This window comes from Struthio camelus, chromosome 6, assembly GCF_040807025.1.
Source record: "Struthio camelus isolate bStrCam1 chromosome 6, bStrCam1.hap1, whole genome shotgun sequence".
Taxonomy (NCBI): domain Eukaryota; kingdom Metazoa; phylum Chordata; class Aves; order Struthioniformes; family Struthionidae; genus Struthio; species Struthio camelus.
The window spans coordinates 25,061,788-25,088,893 of NC_090947.1; the positions used below are offsets into that span (position 1 = coordinate 25,061,788).

At 37.5% G+C, this 27,106-nt stretch overlaps 1 protein-coding gene across 3 annotated transcripts; it reads left to right on the plus strand.

The window, feature by feature from the left end:
• Positions 1-2,959: 2,959 nt before the first annotated feature.
• Positions 2,960-26,527, plus strand: GALNT3 (polypeptide N-acetylgalactosaminyltransferase 3). Of its 3 annotated transcripts, XM_068948750.1 has the most exons (12): positions 2,960-3,128; positions 5,843-5,905; positions 11,216-11,818; positions 14,070-14,242; positions 15,480-15,629; positions 15,876-16,110; positions 16,695-16,812; positions 17,213-17,413; positions 18,537-18,668; positions 19,539-19,640; positions 22,650-22,802; positions 23,113-26,526. In XM_068948750.1, the coding sequence occupies exons 3-12, from the start codon at positions 11,307-11,309 to the stop codon at positions 23,233-23,235; spliced, it is 1,899 nt and encodes a 632-aa protein (XP_068804851.1). In that variant the 5' UTR covers positions 2,960-3,128; positions 5,843-5,905; positions 11,216-11,306; the 3' UTR covers positions 23,236-26,526. The 3 variants fall into 3 exon arrangements, with proteins under 3 accessions (XP_068804851.1, XP_068804852.1, XP_068804853.1); XM_068948751.1 differs by lacking the exon at positions 5,843-5,905 and having other exon boundaries at positions 2,968-3,128; positions 23,113-26,527; XM_068948752.1 differs by lacking the exons at positions 5,843-5,905; positions 22,650-22,802; positions 23,113-26,526 and adding an exon at positions 20,368-22,506 and having other exon boundaries at positions 2,968-3,128.
• The last annotated feature ends 579 nt before the right edge of the window (positions 26,528-27,106 follow it).

The window sequence follows — 27,106 nt, forward strand, 5'->3', positions numbered from 1 at the left end:
CATAAGAAACTATGCTGGACTTTTTCCACTGCTCAAAGAATAAATACGTGTACCATACCACAGCAGCTTCTCGTAAAACAACACTTCTGTTATCCACAGCTCTTTTCCTAAAGGCGCCATGTCTCTTTGCTTGCTCAGTAGCATTGGAATAATGTTTAGCTTAAGTTGAGAATAAAAATAGGCGCTTTCTTATCAATATGTGCAAGAGATGTGTTCAAAAGAGGCAAGACTAATCTGTATCTGCATCTGCTCATTCTTTGGTTTTCATAATGAAAAACTAAGGTGGGTAAGAAATTGGGTCATGACAGTGATATGATACAAAAATTAGTTGTTAGAAATTGAACTGAGACTTCAAGTTTTTTTTCTTGTTAATTTTTAGCAAAGAACTTTTTTCAGATGGCACACAGGTAAAAGGTTTCTAAATTCCCATTAGCAATACTGAGCATATCCAACCACTGATGTTTTTTATAGATGAGGTTTTAAAAAGTGCAACTGAGGCATGCCTTTGGATATCAATTAAAAAAAGAAACTATGGCTATATATGTTCTCCTTTGGAGAACATCTTGCTTTAATATAGTATTCCCAGAAGAAATAGATGGCTTTTTCATTTCCTTTTTGGATTCTATAAGCCAGTCTAAGTCTATAAGTTTCTGTCCTTACTAAGTCTTTTTTTTTACTTACTCTGTAGAAAGATTAGCTTTGTTTGCTAGTCTGTTTTCTCTAGTTAATTGCTGGTGTTAATTTCTGTTTTCCATTTTTTTTGCTTTTACAGTTTCCTGGTAGTTTTTTTTTTTTTTCCCTCCTTTGGCCACGTTCTTAATAAATGGTTTTGAATGGGAGAGACTCCTGGGACTGAGAGAGTCACTAAGGCTAATTTCAAAGAGCTGCAGTCTTTATGTTGTTGCTTAGCAACCCATCTTCCAGTTTTGCCTTTGAATAAGAGGAGAGTGGAAGCTGTGTTTTCTATTGATTCATTCACTGAAACTGGAAATTTAAGCATCTTGTAACTATAGCAACACTAGCTATAGGTGTCTCTTCCTCCCTTCTCTTCCCCCTTCCCCCTGCAGGTACAGAATGCTTGGAATATCTTTTAGAGGACATAAAAAGATTTCTGGTTATATTACGGTAAATAATACTTCTGTCTGAATTCTCCACTGTTTTTCAAATTTGTACCAGTACTAGAAAAATGGCCTAGAAAGTATCATTTGCTAAAATAACTATATTAGCAAGAATCATATAGAAAAATAAAGCAGGAAAGGTAATTTCCGGGGGTTGGGTTTGGGGTTTTTTGTGTGTTTTTTTTTTTTTTCTTTTTTACTTCTTTTGGGACTAGGTTTTCTTGTCTCATGAGGCATTTCTTACATGTGGCTACAACAATTTTAAAAAGGCTCATAATTCAAACAACTGGATTAGGAGCCTTAAAGCTTAGTTTTGTCAGCCTGTAATGAGTAGCTTTACAAACAAGAAATCCTTTCGAAATAAGAGACAGTTTGTACTATGGGGGAGCTTGTTGAAAGAGAGTTCTGAAAGAACTGTCTTTGAAAGTGTCTGGGCGACCAAATCTCAGTGTAGTTTTGATACCCAAGGTAGAATCCTGGCTGTTAAGATGTTCATGGCAAAGATCGCATTATTTAATGTGATTCTATAGAAAGATAAATAAGACAAATTTAAGGAATTGTTCCACTAGCAAGCACTTCATCTGCTTGTGGATATGTTGCTACTTAAAACACCACCACTGGTTTATCACTTTCTATAACCGTGGCTTCCATTTTTTGGCTTCGTTCACTCTCCAGTTTTACCTCGTGGTTCATCTTGCAATGAAATCCTAACCATTTTTTTGAAACATTGACCTACTTCAAAATGTTTACCATTGGACTATTGCTACTTCAAATATTATCTGCTAAAAATTTGCTTTGGTAATTATATGACATGGCAGGCAGTTGCTAAAAGGAAGATTTAGAGCGTTCAGTCTGCTGCTATTTTAAGTACTGTTTTTTAAAAGGAGTAAATACATCTGATAATGCCACCTTTATTCTGAAGAGGCACCTTTTTAAACTGTCTTCCTGCTAGAAATTTGCTGTACTTGAATTTCACTACGCATTGCCAACATTCAGTTTAATTGTATAACTGAGATGCCTCAACTTCTAAAGGCAAAAAGATGCATCTTATCATGCTAGAAATAACAGTATATGCTAGCTGTGATTAAAGTCTGGTCTAAATCTTGATGGATAGAATAACTCTTGGGAACAAATTCCATCATAAAATGTTAGTAATAAAAATTTTGTTGAGTCAATATAACTACTGCCACCTAACCGTCTATTTGCTCAGCAAGTTGAACTACCTGCAGTCCAGGAAGCTGAAAGAAATCAACATTGAAATGCAGGGCTGAGGCTGTGACTGTGCTGCTTTTATTTGAGGGTAGGAAGAAGGGGAGACTGCACTCTGGTAAAACAGCTTTACGCTGACGGGAAAGGAAAAAAAAAAAAACCCTGAAACTCTGCTTTTTGCAGAGAAATATTTTTCTGTCCATCCCTCTGGGAAAGTTTGTGTGGTAAAGGAAGGGAGCCCAGTGTGATATCCTCTGCTCTCACCTCAGAGACGTTTTGGGTGTCGTCTTCCATCGCCACCCTGGTCAGCCCCAGCTGGCGTGATACCCCCTTGAGGTGGGCGAAGAAAAATCGCGGTACCCCGCTGAAAACGGCCGCGCCCGTTAGTAACCGTCTGAAAAACTCCGCTTTCCTTCGCGGGGCACAAGCGCGAGCTCCGCCCGGCCTTCGCCAGCGCCGGGCCGGCCGCAGGGCCGACATGGCGCCGGGGGCCGCTGCCCGCGCCCAGCGCTGCCCGGGCGGCGCCCGCAGCTCCCGCCCCGCCCCGCCCGCCGGCCGCTGCCGCGCACCTGGGCAGGTGAGGGCGGGGCAGTGCGCAGGCGCAGCGCAGCGCCGGCCGCCCGCCCGCGCGCACCTGGCCGCCGCCGAGCGGAAGCCGTCGGACCGGCCTGGCTGCTGCAGCCTCCCCGCGCCGTGGGCGGCCTCCCGGCCGGGGCGGAGGCGGCGGAGGGCGCCGGGCTCGGCCGTCGCCTGCAGCCGCGCACCGGGCTGCGCTTTCGCCTTTTCTGCCGCCGGACGGAGGTGAGTGCCAGGAAGGGGGGTGAGTGGGGGGGGGGGGGCGGGAGGGAGCCCGGTGCCCTCAGGAGCTCCCTTGCACGGGGTCCCCCTCCGTCTCGGCGAGGGGCCCCGTCACGCGGTGCCGGCGCGCGGCCCCTGCCCCCCCTTCCCCCCCCCCCCCGGCCCGACGCTGCCCGCCAACGGTCCGGGCGCGCGCGGCGCGGCGCGGCGGGAGAGAGCCGGTCCGGCGGCAGGCGGTGCCGGCCCACAGGGAGCCCCGGCCCCCTCCCGCCACGCCACCCCCCCACACCTCCCCCTCTCCCCTCCGCTGCCCCCTCGTATGCTCCCCTCCTCACTGCCCACCCCCGCCACCCCTCACACACGCTCCCGCCCTCACACGCACCTTCCCTCCCCCCCCCTCCCCGGCCCAGACCCGGCGCCAAGGGGAGCGGGGAGCTCGGGCGGCGGCGATGGGCGCGGGTGCCTGCCAGCTGGGCAAACAGGGCTCCGGGAAGCGCTGGCCATCAGCCGGGTGCAGCGCCCAAACCCCGGTGTTGACTGAGGGAGGTGTCTCTCGCCGCGGGGCGATCGCTTCCCAAGACTTTGTCCGTGGTACCGCACTGATTTGATAACAGTGGGGTGATGTTTCTGTTCTGTCGTCTTCCCGCCTTCCTCTGGCATCTTTCATCCTGGGTTATTTAAGTGTTTTTAAATTACCAGACTGTGTCTTTTTCCTGGCAGTTCGTCTTGTTTCTGCACAGCAGGCGACGATGCTTACCGAGTATCTTCTTGGCTCTGGAGAACGGAGTCAAAAAGTGGATTGTAGCACAGATGACCTTAGTGTCATGGAACTTATTTTTTACTTTATGTAAAATATAAGTTGATTTTTTAAAAATCTTTATTAGTAAAGCATTGATTTTGATTAAATAGGAAATATCTTATTGGAATTGAATTCTAAGTGTTCCTCTCAATAGTGTTTACACCTTAGTCATCTGTTACAAAATAGCATCTTCTGTCGAAAAATTACAAGTGATACTGATCTATTCAGTTTTGGCTGAAGCCATACTTGAAATACTGCTGAGCCTAGAGTCGGAGCTAAGGACTGAGCCCAGCAGAACTGCCAATTTATGGGTTGTGGTTTCTTTTTTTAAATTAGGGTTTGCCCAGGGGCCTGGTCAACTTGGCACATGCTGCTGTCATCTCAAGTCTTCTCAATAACATAGCAGAGTGAGAATTAAGTTACAGAGAGCCAGACTCGGTATTTTTAGTGCACTTGGCCGAGGGGCAGATGAACGGTTTTCCTCTGTCTTGTAATTGCTGTTGCCATTTAAGTTTGCCCCCTTCTTTGGGAGCAATACCAGCAGCAGCCTGGACCTCTTGACTCCTGTTGAAATAGAAACAGGATATAACTGTCCTTTCTGAAAGTCTGCTGTTCTGGGTTTCAGCCTGCTTTGCTCGGTGACATTACTTTGTGCTTTGCACAAAGGTATTCCTTGGTCTGTCGATCCTGGGAGCTGATATCTAGGGCAGGGCTTCCCCTTTCTTCAAAGTCAAATTAGAAAATTATGTTCGTCATGTGAATTGCTGATCAGGTGCCTGCCAGCACTGATCAGTTTGTCCTCGTAATCTGCTTGTTCCTGTGCTTATCTTCCAGAAAATTGGAAAGTGCCTCAAGTTTCTAGACTGTGAAGTGCTGTATTTTGTCCACTTGTGTAAAACACGTTTTTATTCTCTTGCCGAGCTGTCCTAGCATTCTGTCTAGATCAGAATCTTCTGAAGTCTTGCTCACAAGACTTGCAGTCATGTTCCTAAAACTATTTAGTTACTTAGCAATGAAACTTTATGGTTAAATGACTACTCACTGTCAGGTAAGATTATCCAGCAGTAATATTTAGCTGGAAAAGAACAAATTGAATGTGGAGAGGAGAAAAGAGAAGACACCTTTGGGAGGTTCTGGCAAAATTAATTTAGGTCCTGGGAACAGGCAGGAAAACAAAGAGTTCTCTTTGATATTATCCAGGGATTATTTTCTGGTGCTTAAATAAAAATCAAGTACTGATCCATCTAAGTTAAAAAAGCTCGCTACAGCTGATACCGCACTTGTTATTCTAGCGCTTTTAGGGATGGTCTGAAATTATTTTTATCAGAGGCCCAAACCAAACTAATCAAGAAAATAGGAAGCTATGGTGTTATGTGAAATATTTAAATTTAACTCAAATTTGAGGCCAGTTCATAGTTCTAAGCCATAAATAAGCCATAAATCTTACTGTTGTTATACAGTTACTGTATACTTTTAACATACTAATTTCTTGATACGGGGAGCTTTCTTTCAGTCTCTGCCCATCATATATAGTGCTTAGCTGTATAGAAATAGTGGCAATGCTTATTTGGAAAGGGTTTTTAGAAACTCTTCTAGTAGAAGACATAGAAGGGGGTACTGGCAGGAGGAAGGGAGTTTTTGATTTTTTTTTTTTTTTTTTACTGTCAAGTAATTTGCTGAAGAAGGTAGTTTACAAAGTTGGAATACAGCTAGGCATTCCTGACTGCTGCTGCTGATCTGAATTTCTTCTACCCAGGGTTTTATCAGCTCAATATTTATCCTGATTTTTCCGTAATGATCACTGGGGCAGATTCCTTTCAGTCTGTGCTAGAATAGTCCATGCCCTTAAGAGTTTCTAAAACTACGACTGAGGAACTGAATGCAGTCAGTATTCCTCTTACAGCTTCCTTTTTTTCAGGAGTAGAACTATATTTCCACTGGCTGAGCTTCAAAGAATGTCCCAAGAGAAATAGCATCACAGGTTTGTGAATCTATATTTCATTTAGGCTTGTGTGCCCTAACTAGGAGCGTGTTCAGTAGGAATTCTTAGTGGGGCAGATAGGTATAATATCTTTTGTTGCAAGCATAGAGATAGAAACTGGCCAACTGATTCTGTTTCTTCTTCTTACATGAAGCCTTGATCTGTAACTTCTTTATGCTTCCTTTTGTAACTTGTTCCTTTCTTTAAGCCAAATGCTAATGTTCTTCTAAATAGTAACATTGTTTGGTAATCTTAAACAACTCTATTTCCTCCCCCCCCCCAAGTTTCAAAGCGCTTTTGAATGTTCTTGATTGTGCGGAGTGCTTTGCTATTCCATGTTCACCTAGACCAGTATGAAAAGTTCACTCCAAATTTGACATTTCTTAATTTGTCACAAGAGCTGGTAGTGTGGGTGGATGTTCTGGGAAGTGAACACAACTTGTTTTGTTCAGTGACTTTTTACTGATAGAAAAACCTCACTTTCCATGGTGACAGAAGAAGAGAATATCACTTTCCTAAATGATAACTTCAGCAGTTAATATATTAGTAACACCTACACTGGTATTCATAAAGGAGGCAGAAAGCACCGTCTGGCATTTTAGTATCCTTCAGAAATAGCCGTGGTGAAAATAGTGCTTCTTAGCGCTTATTATCACTGAAGAATTCCGTGTGCACAATCTTTGGCAGACGTGCGTTAATCTGGTGAGAACAGCTGATCATCAGTATGAACTCCTTTTTCTCAAGAACATATTCAGTGTTAACATTAAGGGGAACATTAGGGTCTTGATGAAGGCATAGGTTAGCTAATAAGAAAAGATAGAGAAGGTTTTAATGAGACTGATGCAGGAGTTAGAGAAGAAATTAAATTAAGGGTGAAGCTAAATTGTGTAGTTAAATAGTTGTGATTAGAGTCATTCTTAGGACTTAAACCATTATTTATTTCTTAAGTATTTTTAATTCCATAGGGAACGTTTCCAAGAAACATTAGAAACCTCTTTAACATGCAGATAAAATAGATGTTTTAAAAGTTTTTATTAAAAAATAAGGTCAAAATAATATTGTTGGCACTAACACCAAGAAATTTCTCCTTACTAGGATGATCTGAAAGAATTTCTGCCGATTAAAGGGTAGCATCATTAAGTAAATTAAAGCCTGAAGATGGAGAAGCTGGGGAGGGGGAACCCTACACCTAAGGTCTACCACTAATTTGGGTTATTTTGAAATTTTAATTTTTTTTAAAAAAGAGCGTCTAGAGTGCTATTCAAGCTAACTAACAAAAAGTCAAAGTTGTCTGTGTGCTGGTTTTCAAGAAAGCCTCACTCTGGTAGCCAGAATTTTTGCAGACAGTCTGACATCAGAGTTAGTGGGTGGCAAAATGTAACATACGGTGGGTATTGAATTCGCACACTGCCCATGTGATGTGGTTTGAAGTAATGTGGCAGCTTCTTTTTGGCACTTTTTAGAAGTCTTTTGTAGTGAATGTATCTGGTTATTTTCTTCTAAAAATTTTCCCCTAGAATCAAACTTCTGATGTTCAGGGCTAATTATTTCTAAGTCCTGTAAAAAGAATACTATCAATGAAAATAACACTGATTGAATAGAAGATGAAATACTTAACTAAACCGTAACCTCAGGGAATTTAATCATGCTGCAGATTTCTTAAGCATATCCTGGATGATGGAACAGTAGCTTGGTCTGTGCTTACTGACATTGCTATGCCATAAAAATGTGTGAGGATTTTGTGTGGAATAAAGATTGCACTTCTGACTACAAAATTATCCTGGCAAATCCCTAAGGAAGATGCGGCTTTCTTGACAGAAGTTCTTTTTACAGTGTAGTCTGTGTTCTGGAAACTGGTATTATGTTGTAAGATGAAGAGCTGTTCTCTTATTATAAGCAGCATACCTACAAAATATTTTGTCAATAAAATTACATTCAGCGTTTGTCTGCATTGAAGAGTTTGCTGTATGCTCGTGGCAAACAAGCCCATGCTTGTCTACTTCACTTCTGCTGCATATGCTATCCCAAGGCTATCCCTTTCTTCTTTGCCCCATGAGGCATCGCTTGTGTTTATTTCTGTTTGTAGCATGCTGACATGTATGCTACTGGAATGCTATGAATCCACTTGGAAAGGGTAGGTTGTTGCATCGCTCTGCCTGTGCAACCCACTTAAGTGAGTTGTCTGTTACTTTCTAGGGACAGACACGTTTCACCTGCATTATGGCAACCGGCTGCAATCAGTCCTGAGCAGCCAGGACAGATGTTTCCAGTACAAGGAGAAGTGGTGCTAGAGAGAAGTCAAAGTGCATGCATATAAAAGTGAATATAGTTATGAAGGAAACAAAACGCTGCATGAATTGCTATATGTTCTTGGTTGTTCATTAAGTTTGCTTATTATAGCCTTGAACAACTTATTTGCCTGAAGACAGATGCATGTAACACACTGGAAGTGTAAGAAAAGTTCTGGATAGATTTGGGGTTTTGGTTGTTTTGGTTTATAGGTATCTTGAATATTGTATTGTATTGATCATGAGTGTCCTAATATGCTCAATTAGTACAGGAAATATTCCCAAATAAAGTTAGCACTAATTAACACTAAATTAACCCTAACACTAATTTAGCTGGTTTACATTTTTGGTAAAATGTACAAAGGCCCTTTAAATGTTTGTGAAGAACAGGTCAGTGTGTCACTACCAAAGCCATCAGCTGCAAAAATTTTATCTATATGAAGTATGTGTTAAAATCTACAGAAGAAATCTTGGATATTATCTAGTTCATTTTTTGTGTTGGTTAGTGGAGACATGAAGCTAAACTTCATGTAATATATATAAAATTGAAAAAAAGTCTGATGAGGCAGTGAGCTTGGTATAAGTAAATATTTCTGCGTTGAAAAGTTGAAGATGGACAATGGAAATCTGACAACTGAGACTTAAATCTCTCTCTAACAATAATTGATTAAGTAGTTAAAGATTTTTTTTTTGCTACTAAAGCAGATATCTTATCATGCAATTTTTCTGCCCTTTCTGAGCAGTCTTCTGCGAGCTCACTAAATCAAAAAGAGTCAGTCTTAAGTATGACAAGTGCTGATAAAGTTCTCAAACAGAGGGATAATTTCAGTGTCTTAACAGTCAGTGTTGCTGGCTGGAATTAACTTTAATCTCTGTTTTCATGATATATCTCATATCCTAATGTTCATTAAAACTTAAAGTTCTCTTGTCATGAACAAACATAACATCCCTCTTCCAAGAGCAAGAGGCTCAGAGGAGGTGGTTGGAAAGGGGTGTTGCTTGTATAGTGATACAAAAGAAATTTGAGGGCAACGATGTTTGAAGACCACCCTGCTTCCCCCCACCAGATGTTTGCCTGGTTGAATATGCCTCATGACTGCTTGGTGAGAGAAGGAAATTCCCAGATCTCTCTTGTAGTATTAAATATATCCAATATGAAAAAGATATTTCTTTTTAAAATTGGGGAAAGTATATTCTATATTACTTATCAATTCCTAAGATTTGAGATCTATGAATATCGCATGAGCATGTGTACTGGTAAACCATAATGTGTTTCTTATAGTATTACAGAAAAAATTCATGGTAAACAGGTTGCAGAGGCTGTAGACTGCTGAGCCCTTGCAGATGTATCAATAATAGTTTTATAAGTTACAGTCTCCTTGCTAGATGCTGCACTTTTACATATTCTTAGTGTTTTTCCCTGTGATAAGGCAGTTTTTCATCTGGCAGTTTCGTAAGTTGATTACAATCCTTTCCCCAGGAAGAATGTAGTTTCTGTCCTCAGTCTTGCTGTACGCAGGCATCAATATTGCAGTGCAAAGCCTTCAGCGCTGAAGTGTGGCAAAATAACGTGTGAGTGAAGTTGCTTGGGTTTTTTTTAATGGATTTTCTTGAAAATTTTGTGAGCCTTGAGAAGGTTGTTTTTGATACCTTTTGATACCTCTTATGGCTATGCTGTAATGAGTTTACAGATATTGCCTCTCCCTTCATCCTTAGACCGGTAGGTCTATGGTAAAATTACTGTGATTTGAATGTATGGTTCTATTAAAAAGCTGGCATAAGCTTTGAAATAAACTATAATATGAACAAGTCCTGATGCTTAGCTTATCCCACAAATTTTTGATGGCAAGCAAGTGAGTTTTTTCTTTTTTCTATAACTTGTATATCCGTATGAGTATGTGTTATTCCAATTAACAAATGAAGTTTCTATATTTTAAAAGATGCAATAGAAAAGTAGCTTTCTGCGATTCTGTACAGTCAGTAGTTAGCAAGTGGGAATTAACTCTATCTTTTACCTAGATGCTGCTCATTTCTTTTCTCGGTTCACAAACATGCAACTTGTACAAAAATAAATTGATGCTTTAAATTCAGGCTGGTTGCCATTTTTTCCACATCTCATAAACTGCCAATTTTGTGGTGAGAACTTAATTCAAATCACTTGAACTGGTAGTCCTCCAATGTTTTTCACAGTTCCCCATCTTTCAAAGTCATTGAGTTTTTGCTTGTCTGTGAAAAAATTAGTGGCACAGTTCCCGAAAGAGGAGAGCTCTTTGACATGCTCTCTTGATGAGTTGCAGCAGCGCAGGCCAGAGAATGCAGTACAAGTGAAATTAAAAAAAAAAAAAAACACAAAAAAACCCCAGGGAATAGTTACTAGCTGTTCAAACTAAATTAACCTACTCCAAATTACCTGTATGAAGTCTGCATTGAATGTGTATCCCAGATAACTAAATGAATCTAAAAATTTCCCACTCAGAAATTTGATTAGTTAAGTCTGATCTTGAAATTGGGATATTTCTGAAAGTATTACAAATTTCAAAATCGGTGAAACAAGATGCAGTGGATTGATTTGAGAAGTCTTTCTCTTGTCCTGTACAGTTCATGTTTTGTGTGGATCTGTATGCATAGAACCTGCTGTATGGATTCCATCTGGTTTCCTTCTATTCCACTGTTGAACTAAAATTCCCTGCTTCTGGAAGACTTGGAACAACACTTTCCTCTAATTTTTAAACAACTTAGTTTTCAAGATTTGAAAGAAAATTAATGGCTTTGTCTAGAAACTTTTTATGCTTGGTGGTATCCTGGCTATCTGGTTCTCTATTTGAAGTGTATTTAAAAAAAAAAGGGGGGAACAAGCATCTTGGGGATCTTGGAGATCAGTTTGACCTAGATTTAAGTGATAAACACATGATGTTTGACTGTTGGGACTTGTAAATTAATTCCCACCCATCAACTTCTTCTGGTTATACATTGTTGTATATATTAGATGTCTCGATTAATACTTCTTTATTTCAATTTGCAGGTATTACAGTTTCAAGAAATTCTGTGACCTAGTCAGTGTTAAAGCACATCATTCACAAACTTTTTTCTTGTGATAAACTTCTAAAACTAGCATGGCTTTGAAAAAAATACTTAAACTGTTCAAGAAATTATTTTTTCACTGGAAACTTTGGAAGTTTAGCATTATTGTTCTTGTCTTTTTGGTATTTTTGCTTTTATTACAAAGAGAAGTTGGCATCGAAGATTCTAAAGATGAAGCAGGGATTGAGCATGTTGTGGGAAAGAAAAGTCATGTATTAGGTCTCATGTTAAATGCAATGAACAATATCAAAGGTGCAAAACCGAAAATGCAGATAAAAGCACCTGTTAGGCAAACTAAGATTCCTGGAGAGAGGCGCTGTTTGCCAGGACACTATACAGCAGTGGAACTAAAACCCTTTCTGGAGCGACCCCTTCAGGATCCTAATGCTCCCGGAGCTTCTGGTAAAGCATTTAAAACCATCAATTTAAGTGCAGAAGAGCAGAAAGAAAAAGAGCTTGGAGAAGAAAAGCACTGTTTTAATGCATTTGCGAGTGACAGGATTTCTTTACACCGAGATCTTGGACCAGACACTCGACCTCCTGAGTATGTTGAAATCTGTATGTGCTGAGAGTTGAAAAACTTGTCAAAAACGTGCAAAGTGATTGGATTCAGCATTAGGTGATAGTTTAGGTAGCAAAGTATCTTAACTGTACGTAATGATTGACTGATCCACAGTGCTAGAGCCAAGAACGTTTATAAAGGCTCACTTATTTCATGAGAGTTTCATTGTTGAATTCAAAGCAGCCATGTTTAAATAAGGTTTTTTGGCTTTGCCTTTAAGCTAAATTTTCTCAGTGACCCTCTGCGATCCTGCTAAGTTTTACTTAAAGAAAATGAAAAAAATGCTTGATATTTTCACATTTTAAAGATCTTTTTTTCCTTTTTTAGTATTACATATTAATAAAAACCACCAGCATAATTTAATAAACCAGGTGTTGTAAATTGGTGAGCAAGACAATGGAATGTCTCTCTGATCTTATAGTATGGAGAAATTTTATTAGTCAAACCTGTAGGACTTGACAGGTGGGATTGTTTTTGGTTTTGAGCAATCTCTGTTAGCGTCAGAGTGTATGTTTTTAGCTGTCAGTGTCGGAAGTGACGAACTTTCCTGAACTGCTGCTGTTAGTATGAGTATCATGTTATATGTGGTGCAGCTCACAATACCCTTTGGTAGAGGGTAACTGATGAGATTTGACTTGTATATTTAGCGAGAGTTTTGGCAGCAGCTGTGATATTTGGCTCGGGGAGTGTTCCTGTCTCTAGAGTTGACAGGCAATAACAGTAAGTGTGTAGCGTATGGCACGCAGAAGTGTTGTCTTGTTGATCTTGACTTGGTATTAGGTTTAAAGCTCTATTTAGAATATATGAAAAACTTTAAAGTTTAAAATCATTGCCCCTAAATGGGATAAAATGCCCTAAGCATCATATGGTATTGCCGCAAAATTTTGAAGTTCTGAATTGGATGTATTCTCTCTTCCCTTTCAAATTTTGCAAAGCACATGATTTCATAAATGCTTCACAGGCTTCACAGACATTTTGGAGAACTAAATATTTCCTTAAAGAAACCTCCAAAATGCAATCTTGTGTTTAAATGATGTTTGCAGAGGTTCAGGGATTCAATAATTAATGGGGATTTTCTTTCATCTTTATGAATTTTAAATCTAAGTCCAAGTAATAATGGATGAACGTTACCATCTGATAACCCTCTAATATCCTGTGCTTAAATGATGTGAGATAGTATTTCCCTTATAAAATTGTTACCTCTACTGACAAAACATATAATACTATCTTGTTTCTAGAAATCTTGAAAAATTTAGATGTGTGGAACTGATATTTAGCATTTAAAAATTGGATAAGATTCAATCAAAAGAGTTGCAAAATTTTAGAAACAAATCTGATCTAGGTGTTAAAGTAGAAGGCTGAATACTTCCCCCTATATGAGGACCTTTACCTGTATTCTTGTAGATAAAGGAATATGATTAGCATCAATGGTCAGATATGCTCAGTGTCATACAAACAGTGAGTAGAAACTGTCTTTCGTGGGCTTGCTTGAAAAGCTTGGAAGATTCTGGACAGGCAATCGTCAAGTGACCCAAAATTCTCCAAGCGTGGAATTGTGCTACTGCTCTGCGTTCTTCTGTTCTAAATATCTGAAGTATCTAGGTAATAATATACTGGTATTACACCTCTTGATAGGGTAGAAAAATGTGAGTACAACTTCCTCTGGAGGTAACATTTTCATCTCCAGTATGGAAAGGTTGAAGCTGAAGCAGATGTGCTTAAATGCTCTTTGAAACTCTTTCGTTCCTCAAAATTTATTCTATAGGTTATGTATATACACATAATATAACCTATAGTTCCATAGGTTAGCTACCCATTAAGAATTGTGTTCACATATCTTCTGGTAAATGTTTGTTGTCTTATATTTGCCAGTAGTAGTGACTTAAAGTCTGACTTTGTAGCCCAATGTATGTTGGACTCGATAGAAGTCATACAGTTTTGTCTGGAGAAGACCTGGGTGCTATATCAAACATACTTGAATATTTGTGAGGACAAAAGGAGGATTGTGGTAATTGTTCAAATACAATTTTTATTGATTAGATTTTTAAAAATATTTTTTGCAGCTCCTCCGGTTAATACTGTCTTTTGTGCTCTAAAGTTTGGCTAGAAATTTTAGAGGCTAGAACCATTTAATCCCCATTCCTTAAATTCGACATTAGAAAGAATTTTTCTAAAGGGTTTGAGTCAAAAGTTTGTGTACGTTTTGTAACATCTGACACTTTTTAATCTATAGATGTATTGAACAAAAGTTTAAGCGTTGCCCACCATTGCCAACCACAAGTATTATAATAGTTTTTCATAATGAAGCATGGTCCACCCTGCTCAGAACTGTTCACAGTGTGATGTATACCTCTCCTGCCATACTGCTAAAGGAGATTATTTTGGTGGATGATGCCAGTGTCGATGGTAAGGAAAAGTCTTTCCATTTTGCCTTGGACTGTGTTTTGTTTTGTTTTATTTTGTTTTTTTAATTTAATACATGTTATGTTTGTATACAGAATTGATTAAACAAAGATATCTCTTTAGTACCATTGAGATGTGTACCAATATTTGAAGTGCTTTTGTTCCTTTCTCTTTCTGTAAAATAAAAAATAGGTACCTCCTCATCTTGTCTTCATAAGGGTGATCAAATATGAAATTCTTGTCTGCTAACAGATTTTTAAACCCTATTTCTGCTGATTCCAATTATAACCTATTTTTTAAAAGTTGTCTAATGGTACTTAAACTGCATAATTGGTAGCGTGACAAGTAACACTAACGTGTGCTTAAAACTAATTACAATTTATGGAATGAAGTATCCGAGAATAAATCAGCCAATGCTTATAACAGTTTCAAAGGTTTTATCATAGTGATTACCTTCATACAAATGAATGTCCTTAATATGAAGGGAAATGTCTTTCCTAGAATGTAAAATTATTTAATATAAAAATAATCTTTGATACTCAAACTGGCTGCTAAGAATATTTGAGTGTATACTGAGAGTGATCACAAATGAAAGTTCAGAAAACTTCATATGCTTAACTTAAGATGAACACATCTGTGGGTACATGCTTATATGAGTGTAATTGCACTTAAATTTTAAAATCTGGTTTTAGTTTATTGATGCACAGATGTGATTTGTGTTCAGAAGTACAATTAAAAACTAAGGGGCAAGAGGATGTAGGGTATTTGAAGTGGAATGTGGGATTGTCTCTCGAATTTTCCATGTCTGAAAAGATTTTTGTATGGCTTCTATAGCACGTAAATGTTATAGCCTTTGAAAAATGTGTTTAAGATGTCCTCTCGTTAAGGAGAAACATTTGCGGATGTTGCAGATAACTTGAGTAAGTAGGTACATGATCTACTTGCCATGAAAATGGATTTTGAGTGTTTTACTGTTGATACTGCAGAACAGATAGATATACTAGAAAACGTCCTTTTACAGAATATTTTCAACGTTCTTCTTTACCCTCCGCCCCAAACAAATGAACAAAAATCAGCTCCTAAAAATAACATTTGACTGTCAGGAATTGTTTACTACTTAGAGGTTAACGTTAGTTAGAGTGAACAACTTCTTTACCCTGTTAGTTTAGTAATGTGAAAGTAAAAGTTTAGGCGGTGGCATGTATATACTGCATATCCTAAAACTGTTTTCTCTTTTTAGAATACTTGCATGATAAACTAGATGAATATGTGAAACAATTTCAAATAGTTAAAGTAGTCCGTCAAAAGGAAAGAAAAGGTCTAATCACTGCACGGTTATTGGGAGCTTCAGTAGCAACAGGAGAGACCCTTACCTTTCTGGATGCTCATTGTAAGTGTAACTACACCAGGTCGGGTTTATAACATTGTTTGCTTTGATTTAATACTGCAAATATTTTATGAAAATTAACATTGTATAATCTCTCCTACTGCTATTTTATATTATTTGAAGGATATTGGCAATGCTATTTAGAGACATTGCACAGTTGCTTCCTGCAGGCATGTTAAAGTAGTTTGTGTGCCACTATATCATGAACTCGAAATTTAGTGCTTGTTCCAATTTTCTTTTTCTCTGCAGGTGAATGCTTTTATGGATGGTTAGAGCCATTATTGGCACGAATAGCTGAGAACTCTGTTGCTGTCGTAAGCCCTGATATTGCTTCTATAGATCTCAATACTTTTGAATTCGGTAAACCATCTCCTTATGGGCAGAACCATAACAGAGGAAATTTTGATTGGAGTTTGTCATTTGGATGGGAGTCTCTTCCTAAACATGAAAATAAAAGAAGAAAAGATGAAACTTATCCAATTAGGTAAACAGAATTTGAAGACTATTTTAAATCCTTCAATTTTCATGCTTTTTGTTATAAACAGCAATTTTTAAATGAAATAGTTCTTTAGATATCTAAAGTATGCTCAGAAGTCTTAATGTCTTAGATGTTTTCATAAGACTTTCCTTAAATACCAGGTAGTAAATTTTAAACCTTTCTTTAAAATATACATAGCCTCCTTACGGCTATACATTTCTTTTTTCCTATGTACGGTAGGAAATATGTACAGTACTTTGATTTCAAATTTGAGAAAGGAGCCTAGACAAGCTGAAGTTCATAAGCAATTCCTGTTTTTTAGTTTTGTTTTTTGGTTTTTTTTTTCCTAGGGCAGGGGGAAGAGAAAATTTTAAGTTTTTCTTACAGTAAGACAGTAGCACAGATTCTGGCTCCCTATTCATAATTCCCAAAATGATGATGATAACGGTTCAGAACTCTGAAATACTAGACGGTTATGGTGGTGCAATTCAGTGATATTTATACATGCTTTGGCCTCAGACTGGTTACTGGTCTAGAGGAGTAGTAACTTTGATTGATATATATATATATATATTTTTTTTTTTTTTTAGGACACCCACTTTTGCAGGAGGTCTCTTTTCAATATCAAAAGACTATTTTGAACGGATTGGAAGCTATGATGAAGAAATGGAAATATGGGGAGGTGAAAATATAGAAATGTCTTTCAGAGTAAGTTTAGCTCTTTAATTCTCAGATAGTGGTGTCTATACTCACGCTGTACAGGATGTTTGAGGACAGATTAGTATTAGATCCTGACTTCTCTGCTGAGTCAGCCAACTAGGACATAGAAAATGGGAAATGAATCACTAATGATCTATGATATAAACAAAAAACTTGCTCAATGAAGTGATTTTCTAAAATGTTTTTTGATTTGATAGCCAGAATGTATGTTTCCAGGGTATACCTGCATAAGAAATTCACTTACGGTATTCATAATATATGCACCCTTGCTAGGGTTTTTTGGTTTGTTTGGTTGGTTGATTTTTAGGTAAATAGTAATATTGCTGAATTTTTTTCCAACCCTTTAATTTTAACTGCAGTGCACTTATACAAAAAATGTTATTATTAGGTATGGCAATGTGGTGGACAGTTGGAGATCATGCCTTGCTCTGTTGTTGGCCATGTCTTTCGCAGCAAGAGTCCCCATACTTTCCCCAAAGGTACTCAAGTGATCACACGTAATCAAGTTCGCCTTGCAGAGGTCTGGATGGATGAATATAAGGAAATATTTTACCGAAGAAACACAGAGGCAGCAAAAATTGTGAAACAAGTAGGTGGTGGTGGTGGTATTAGAAATCACGCTTGCTGCGTTGAAAGTTTTGGTGAGCAAAAGTTATTTATTGACAAAGTATGTAAGAATTCTAGATATTTTAATGAAAAGGCAGGCAGAGTTCATTTTGCTTAATGCTGTAGCCTCCGAAAACTTGAAAACACTTAGGTGTTTGGGAGATAGTTTTGTTGGTTTTTTTTTTTTTTGATTGGTAGAGTTTTCAATACATTCTCTAAAACTCTGGGTTGTTTTCATTGAACAGCTATGGGAGCTATTAGAAGAATACTGAACATACAAAATGCAAGCTAATTTGTTTTTGTGAGTGAAAAATGTACTGTCTCGTTTCTCTCAAGTTGCTTAGTATTTTTATCTAAAAAGCAGCTTTTGTTGTTCTTTAACTGGAAAATAGAGCTTACTCAGTGATATCAATGCTACTTCTATCTGATTAAAACCTTAAGCTAAATTCAGATTCGGGGGCAGGGGTTGGTTTGTTTATGTTTATACGTGCTCTGGAACTTAGCTGTTCTGCCAGCTGGAACCCATACTTCACTTTTTGAGAAGCCAATTTTTCTCCCTTCTTGCGATGAATTTTTGAGAAAAATGTCGCTAACAGAGTTAGCGTTCTTAAGTATGCTTAGCAGCTAAAGATAACTGCATTTTGTCTGGCAGAATCTGCATTATAACTGACTATTATGCTAATTATTGATTTATCCAATTCATTATTTCAGCACATTATTTTTAGTGAAATGAGATGTATTCATTTAGCTTTATAGCTGTGGTCAATATGATCTTTACCTGTGTGTAGTTTCACCTCTCAATGGTGCTGTGTTAAATCCCTTTTGGGACTAAGGATGCTTGTGTTGCTTCCACGTGGCAAAGTACGTTTCCTGTATATGCTTTGAAATGCTGCACGCAGGAGGTCAGTGGTGTTGTGCTACTGGAAAAAAAAGCACCATTAATGGTGGTAGTTCAGTATATTTTAAAAAAAATCAACAAATGAAGCTTAAAATCTGTTTTATAATACTATACAGAATATCATAGATTTATATGTGCAACTTTGATATCAGTAACCTGAACATAGTCCTCTTCCATCCATCCATCTTTCCTTCCTTCCCTCCATCAGAAAGCATTTGGAGACATCTCAAAAAGACGTGATTTAAGGCAGCGTCTGCAGTGTAAAAATTTTACATGGTATCTAAATAATGTTTATCCGGAAGCATATGTGCCAGACCTGAATCCTTTGTTTTTTGGATTTGTAAGTTTATTCCTAATTTTACTTATTTGCTGTAGAATTCAGAAAGTTTGCTAATCTTTTGTACTACTTTAGCCGTCGTTACCATTGCTCTAGTGTTTACTTTCTCTCTGAACAAAGATTCTCTTCTGCATACCTTGCTATTTGAATATTTTGACACTTTGTCAATGCTGATATGAAACTTAAACAAACTCTCGTTATAATTAGCAGTAGCTTTGCTACTCAGCCTGCTAAGATGAGCCATGTTCTGCCCATCACTAATAATGAACTGATTAAGCCAGTGGTGAGAGATTTTTCTGAATTGTGAGAGTAAATTTAGCTTTATATAGTAAGAAGTTTGAGGGATTTTTTCTTCATACTAATGAGGAAACCTGTGCTTTGACAGCTGTTTGCTTCTCAGAATTAGATTTGTGATGAGGAAAATGTGTGTTTAAAAAAAATAAACTGTGTCCTCTACCGAATAAGTTCTTAGGTATTGCAGTGCTAAAAATAACAAAATATTAAATAACTATTTCTTAATTTCAGGTAAATGTGAACGTTTAGTATGTATTTGCAAATAAAACTTTCCCTACCTCCGGTTTTGAATATTTTATGTTTATTTTGTCAAATTGTAATCTGAATAATATGCCAGTAACGTGATAATTCACAGTGCGTGGCGGAGATATCCATAACACAGTTTCTAGGCTTTGACTAGAAAAGATTAACTGAGAGACCTGTATTCTTAAATTTGAGAGTAGCTAAGTAAAAACGACTTAATTACAGTTGTAATTTTTGTCAAGCCAAAGGGTTGTTTTATATATAAACAAGGCAATTTAATTCTTCTCATCCTCACTGAGATTTATTTCATTTTTGCTTATAATGTATTTTCTTCAGTTAAAAAATCTAGGTAGTCGTACCTGTCTGGATGTTGGTGAAAACAACCATGGTGGCAAACCGCTGATTATGTATTCTTGTCATGGACTTGGAGGAAATCAGGTAAAATATTTGATACCTAATTTTTGTGATCCGTTCAGCTATAACTTTACCATGTTGAAACTCTTCCATTTATTTTAGAGAAACCGACTTATTTTTACTATGCATTTTTCTAGTGTATTTCACACTTCATTTTTTTTATAAAGAATTAATTCCTATATATATTTATTCAAGGAGTCTTCTAACATTTTATGTTCAATGTACAAATTCACCTTTTATACTTCTGGTGGTGGGACATTAGAAACACAATGAGATAACTGTATGCTTACAGTATGCTTGTGTGTTTCCTAAAGTTTTTAAAAATTATTTTAAGTATATTATGTCTTGAAATTTATGTTCTTGCAAAAGCATGCTATAGGCACCTTCGGTAGGTATCTCCACCTACAGTACGTTACATTGCGATCGTTACGCAAGGAAACAACTAGTAATATTTAAGCTATAGAATTGCCAACAGAAACTTCTGAGAACACGGTTTTATAGTTAAGCCTCGGTTTTGGACTTGGATCAACAGAATACAATTATTCTGAGAGCAGCTTACAGAACCAGTTGGACGAAAACTCTGCATGACAAAATACACAAATTCCTCTATGATGCAATTGCACTTCTTCGCTTGATCTCTCTTTTCCGCTATGCGTAACCTTTTCACCCTACCCTTACTACTTTCTTGTGTTGTCTTCTTGATTCTTCCTTTCCTCATACTTCCTCCTATTGCTTCTTTCTCTGCCACCAGGACTCGCACTGTCAAGGAAGATGTTGATGAGAATCCTGTCAATGGGAGACCAAGTGGCCAGGCCTGAGCCACCTTCCCTATCACGATTGCAGCCTTGTAGTGTGAGGTCAAAATGGTCTACCCTATACTGGCTAATGCAAATGAGTAATATGACTGAATTTGTCCAAGAAGAGCTCTCTCTGATACATAGCCCTTGAAGGCAGCAATGATCTTCTGTTTCTTGTACAGTATGACTTCCAATAGATGTCAGACAGTGAATCTTTCACTGCTACTGTAATACTAAGAAAAGTAGTATCTCCCTCCCTGCCCGGAAACACATAGCTCTTTAAAGCAACAGAGAAGTATCTGGGGCGTACATTTTACTAACTGGAGATCCTTAATAATTAAAGCTCAATAAAAGTTTAAACATTTTAGTTAGAAAATGGTTGTAGCAGTTACCACTTTTTATAAAAACTTTGCTCCTAAAAGCCAGCTGGTTAATGGCATTATGAAAAGTCAGATACCTTATGCTGAAGTCCGTTGAAGCTTTCCTAATTAATTTCTGGAGGAGCAGGAAAGCTCTCAAGATTAACAGCTGCCCTGTTATATTGGTATTTCTTACAGTTTTGCATTTCTCTTTGGATTCTGTTTGTGGATTAATATGTAAGCCTTTTCAGATTGTGACAGTCCCTGATGCAGGAACACTGTACTGAGATACTGTATTAAGAGATCCTTTGTATGCTTCTATTGCCATCCTTTTCTAAGTTATCTTAGTGTGTACTAAAACTCTGTTTTCAAGGTTTGTGGTTTTTATTTTTTCTCCTGCTATACAATAACAGTCTGAATCCCTTTAAATCCCTTCAGAGAATTTTAATACAGGTTGTACTGCTGGTGCCCAAGAGTTGTACATATTTGATTACTTAACCCTTTTCTTGGCAACATCCTGTTTTTGGATGTTTTATGTTCTTTGCCAGACTTTAGCATTGTAGGCTGAAATTCTCCGTGCTACCTGTCTTCTCAGCCCGTATCTTTGAGATGGGAGAGGGAAGTGGGAGAACCTAGTTTTCGGACTTGTGCAGCAATTGTTTATCGTTCTTCCCTTTTGGCATAGTGAATGATATTCTAGAGCTGGAATCACGTCCATCTCGGTAGCATCTCAATATCCAAAATTAAGGTTCGTTAAGCTAGCTTTCAACTCTTGTTTTTAGGGCTAGTAGGGATCTTGGAGTTCAAAAGATAAATAAGAGCAGATTAAGTCTTTAAAGTAAATTATTACGACTGAGAGCTAAGTGACTAAGCAGGGCACTCCTTTCAGTACCTGTTTCAGGCAATGATGCTGTGCACAGGAACTAAGACTAAGATAGCTGTTCCTCAGTGCTATTCCCATTCATGCCAAGGCAGTGAGGAGAAGGAAGCTGACCAATTGGACAGATAGATGAAAGCCACTGGGAGCTAACTGAACCTGGGCTTAATAGTCAATGGAAGGATTTGGTAAAGAAGGCTGACACGTGGAGCCAAAAACCAGTGACACTGGGATATAATGATAAGAATTCTGCTATTTGAAGGAGAAAAGGAAGAGACCAGGCTAAAGGAGGGTAGGACAAGGTATAAAAGGACAGCTGTGTCAGTAACTACTAGAATCCCTTTTTAGATCTGAATTACAGCCTAGGATTCCTGAGTCTTAAGAGTATTCTGCTGCCAGGAAATATTAGTAGAACTCACTGGCAAAATATGTGCTTGCATTATACTTTTCCAATGGCTAGCTCACACAGAACATCACAGCATCCTGTTGCTAGCGTTTATTGTTTCGTTCAAGCAGTAAAAGTTGGCAAATGGGAATCAGTTTGGTTCCATGTGATAAAATTTGTTTTCAGTTGCTCTAAGAAAAATCAAAAACCCACAACAAAAATGGAATAAAGACTTCTAAAGTTAGGAAAAAACAAATTTAAATTTGTCCATGAAACCACCTCCGCTCTTCGTTTTCTCTCCTTGTGTTAGTTATGATTCCTGGGGGAGCAAGCTGTGAAATCTTGCCTCATTATGCCTGTGCAGCAAGTGGTTTTTTGTGTTTCACTTTAAAGTGCTGCTGACTATATTCAGTTGTATGAACACTCAAAAATGCTTTTACTTTTGTATATTTTTTAGCGTGTATATGCCAAATATTAGAGAAACGATTCCTTAGTTTCAAATTGTTGAATAACAAAAGAAATATATTTCTTTGTCTATTGGAATTTCAAAGAATTAATTTAGTTTGATATCCTTGTTTGTATTTATTTACTAATCTTTTAAAATTATTTAAATAGTATTTTGAATATTCTGCACACCGTGAAATTCGACATAACATTCAGAAGGAGCTTTGTCTGCATGCTTCAAAAGGACCAGTGCAACTTCGCGAATGTAACTACAAAGGCCAGAAAACCTTTGCTCTTGGAGAAGAGCAATGGGAGCATCGAAAGGTATTTAGGCTGTGCAGTGAATGGGTATCTTTGTCGGTGATCTTTTGGATGAGTTAATTCTGGTTTCCAGTGAGAGAAAACCCCAACAAAACAAAACTCTGAAGCCAAAAAGGAAGAAGTTTTTTCTTCCTAGCAACACAACTTCACACTTGCATGCTGCTTGAATTCTTTTGCTAGCCCTCTTCTGCTCTACCTGTGTGGTCCTATTATTTTTAATGACAGTAAACTTGGTGAAAAAAAAATAGTGGAGTAAGTAGCGTGCTCATTGAATGCTTATTTTCTTTTTTTCTTCCTTTCTCACCCACTTTAGGATCAAACACTGTACAGTGCAGCACTACATATGTGCCTTACAGGAAATGGGGAGCATCCAAGTTTGGCATCATGTAACCCATCAGACCCCTTCCAGAAGTGGACCTTTGGCCGAAACAATTAAGACTTGCTATTTATAGACTGGATGCATTCTATTAAAGTAACAGATGCATTCTAAACTGTGACCTTATATGTATACAGCATTTTTTAAGTGATGCAAAGTTTAAATGTAAAGTGTTTAACAGTTTCTTTTCCCTCTTATTTGAAGTTGGATATAAAATGTGTCATCAGAGATCCCTTAGGAGACTGTTACACCAAAGAATGTTTTGATGTCTCACATTTACGAAAAACGTTTACAGGATTTCCCTGATTCTATGTTGACCACTGATTTATTGGATGTCATGGTCCCACCCCACTCCCCCCCCCCCCCCCATCATCTAGGGGACCAAATATGTATTGTTTTTCCACATACTGTAAGGAATTCTGAGGAAGACTAGTTTTTTTTTCTGTAGCGTTAGGAGAAATTCTTGTATGCTGTCTTAAGATTTTTTATATATATATATATATATCTTTGTGTGTGTGTGTGTGTGTATATATATATATATATATATATATGCTTAATTGCTTGACTTTGTTTATTTTTTTCATCATTTATTTTCCTCAGTGAACCTTTCTCAATATTTTTTAATTTTTCTCTCTTAAAAAAATAAATATTTGAATTTCATACTGAAACCAAATAGGACACATTGTGCTCAGCTTCTATCAAGTTAATCCTCTGGTTGTGGGAGAATTCCTTCTCCCTGAAATGTATTATTTATATATGATTCTTTTAATGGAAAGTCTACTCATCCTGATCTTAATCTCCTTTTATTCAGCTAAATCTTTCTCTATAGCTTTTCTTATAATTTCATGAACTTTGAATTTTATGACAAAGTATATTGTAACAGATTTTCTGAGCTGCTTTGCATTAACACAATTTTCAAGCATTTTAAACAAGCTTTTAACTTGCACCTATCTACTAATACCACTTTTCTTTCTATGATCTGCAGTGATTTGTGCAATGTTTACCTAACAGGTTTCTAACTTTATTGGTACATGATTATGAAAACACTTATGTCTTGACTTTCTTAGTGTTGTTTTCCCTTTTCCAAAGGACAGCTTTATCAGTGAGAGCTTTGCCCTTCTAACTGCTCTGCTGACTCTTTTAATGAAATATTTTGTTCTTGTAGACATCCAGAAGTATACTTTAATAGAGCACATAGAGCTATGACTTTATAAATAGCTTTCCTTTGATTAGGGACTTAAAATATATATATATGTCTTCAGGTATTTTGCTATATTCACAGTTGTCAAACGTCCTTCACTTGGTCTTCTATTGCAGTCACCAGTCGTGCCCGTTTGCTGGTCATCTTTAATGAAGGTATCTCTTCAGTATAAGAAATGTCCTCTTAAGGAACAGAAATGTAGTGTTATGTCTACTTCAGGGTATGTATGTGAGAGTAAACACCATCCCACCCTCAAAGCATCTAAGATCGCATAAAAACTGCACTTTAATAAGGTAAACTCCATTTCATAATAAAATTCTGTAGTTTGATTGGAGAAGACTTAACAGGGTGATGTGAATTATGGGGATTTAAATAAACCTCAAAGTTGCATATTTTGTGATATGGGAGCAACATGGCTATGGAATAAGAATCATTAACTTCCTCAGAGGGAAGGAAGCAGCAAAATAAAGACAAGGAGAAGATAATCTGTGCTGGTGTTGTTATTAAGTATGGGAAACATGTCAAAGGCAAAAAGGCACTTTGATTTGGCAGCCTGTCAAAGGAATTGCATTGAACATCTGCAGTATCTATTTAAATAAGACAAAATAGGAGGTGTAATAGCAGCCAGCATTTAAACTTTTAAAGATCTGAATCTCAAGAAAGGTTGCACATAAGAGTGGAAAACGAAACAATAAGATCAGGCCTGGTTAGATGCAGCTAGAAAGAAAATACTATTTTCCTTAAAGTACTGTACTTGTAACAGGAGGAAGATAAAGGAAAAAGTCTCACTTTTTTTTTTTTTTTAAGGAAAAAAATTGGCTGCATGATCAAATATAAAGTTAAGACTTAAAATGAAGGGTTGGGGACTAATTTCAGATTTGTTTTGTCCTGGTGAACTGTAGTCTGTGGTCTGTAGTAAATATCTCATTAAAGATCAATGGTAATTTACCTTTAGGACCTGGTTAATAGATGGATGATAATTTAAAAACAGAGTGCGGGCAGGAGACTAATGAGAAGCTCAGCTTCTGAAGAAAAACAAGAACAAATCCTTTTGGTAGGTCTAAGGCATCTAGAAGATAACAAGAGCCTATGTAAGGACTAGCAAGAATTTGTCAGGATCATCAAGTTAAGCTAACTTTTCTGGCTTGATAATCATGCTTTTGATTAGAAAAAGTTAAGTCCTGTCTTGGCTTCTGTTAAGGCTTTTAGTGATACCTGTGAGAATATCGTAGGAAGTTAAAGCAATATGGCTTAGACTAAGTTGCTACAAGGTGGACGCAAATTATTGAAAAGGTTATATGGGAAAGGTTATTGTGAAACTCAAACTCTGTTTCAGGTGGGATTCCACCAAGATCAGTCCTACGCCCTGTGATCTCTCAAGGAATAGATTCAATATGGAATACAAAGTATTCTTATTACTTTAGTAGATCAAACCAATATGGGAAGGTCAGAAAACGCTCTTGACAAACTGGAGAAGCATTTGAGGAAAAACAGGAAGCATGTCAATGAGAAAATTGTTCAACAAGCATGAATAGAGGATGAGGAGGGTGTGTAGATAGCAGCTGTACTGTGTTGGTCCCCAAGCATGAGATGAAAACCAAGAATGTTCAAGGAACTGGTTCTAGAAGGCAAGGTATTTAGAATAAGTGGTTGTTTAAAAAAAAACTTCAATGAACATAGTTAATGTTATACAGCAAATGCATTATATTTAATACTGCTAAAGTATAATTTTTTCATGCAATATGTTTCTCTTACAAATTTGCCGGACTGGAATTTACATATCTGAACTATGTTTTAGCTGCTTGTTAGTGTTTCTTTTTAGAGATAACATTCAGAACTTGGATAGAATTTAAGTTGCCAAGAAATAAAGGTCCTGTTGCACTTGGAAGTAGGAATTACTCGATGAACAGGAGTTCTGTGCTGGGGAGCACCATTTCTGTGTGTTTTATTCGTCTATGTGTTAATCTAAGACCATATTATTACAGATACAGCAAGTGTATGTACTTGTCCTCCTGTTTTCTAGGAAGATTTGGTACAGCAGCCTAGTTTTAATATTCTGCAGTAAGTTCTAGCTGTGGGATGGGAAAGTTCATTCTGTGATCTCTAAATACCTTTAAGATTTTCCTTTAAAATTTTTTTTTTGTTTATTTTTATTTTCTGGCATAACACAGGTCAGTAGTCCAAAGCTTATAAAGCACTTTAACATAAAGTTTTTTCTACCACTGTTAATATGAAACACTCTAATCTTTTCTCTGTTCGTCCTATCTGTTAAGTTATGAGCAGACATTTTAGTCTGCGTTTTTGCGGCACTTACCACAACAGCAATTCAGTCTGTTACTTGGAACTCTTACTACCTGCCAGAGGTTTACAGCAGAAAAGAGCTGGGGATTATTGTGCAGCTGAAAAATATTAACAATGCCATGCTCTTGAACAAAATAGAAGAGGGAAGCAGATGTATAAATAGTGAAAGATATCAAGTAACTTCTTTTATTCTCTTCTGTGCAAAGATCTCTAATGAAGTTCTTCGCCTATCTTGGGTACCGCTTCCAAAATTTATATATATTGGATAATTTTAGATGAGCAAGAGGAGAACAATAAATATGATTGGAGGTTTGGAAAAGATGAACTATGAGGAAGGATTGAAAATACTTACCCTCTAGGCTCCTTTCTGTTAAACAATATAAAGCTTAAATTTGTGACCAGTAGCGGCACAGAGAAAGGGAACAGTGT

Excerpts from the sequence above, each read along its gene's own strand:
- GALNT3 (XM_068948750.1), top strand. The coding sequence starts at position 11,307 with ATGGCTTTGAAAAAAATACTTAAACTGTTCAAGAAATTATTTTTTCAC. Across the intron at positions 16,813-17,212 it reads ATATAGAAATGTCTTTCAGA|GTATGGCAATGTGGTGGACA; the intron begins GTAAGTTTAGCT and ends TGTTATTATTAG. Across the intron at positions 22,803-23,112 it reads AGCAATGGGAGCATCGAAAG|GATCAAACACTGTACAGTGC; the intron begins GTATTTAGGCTG and ends CACCCACTTTAG.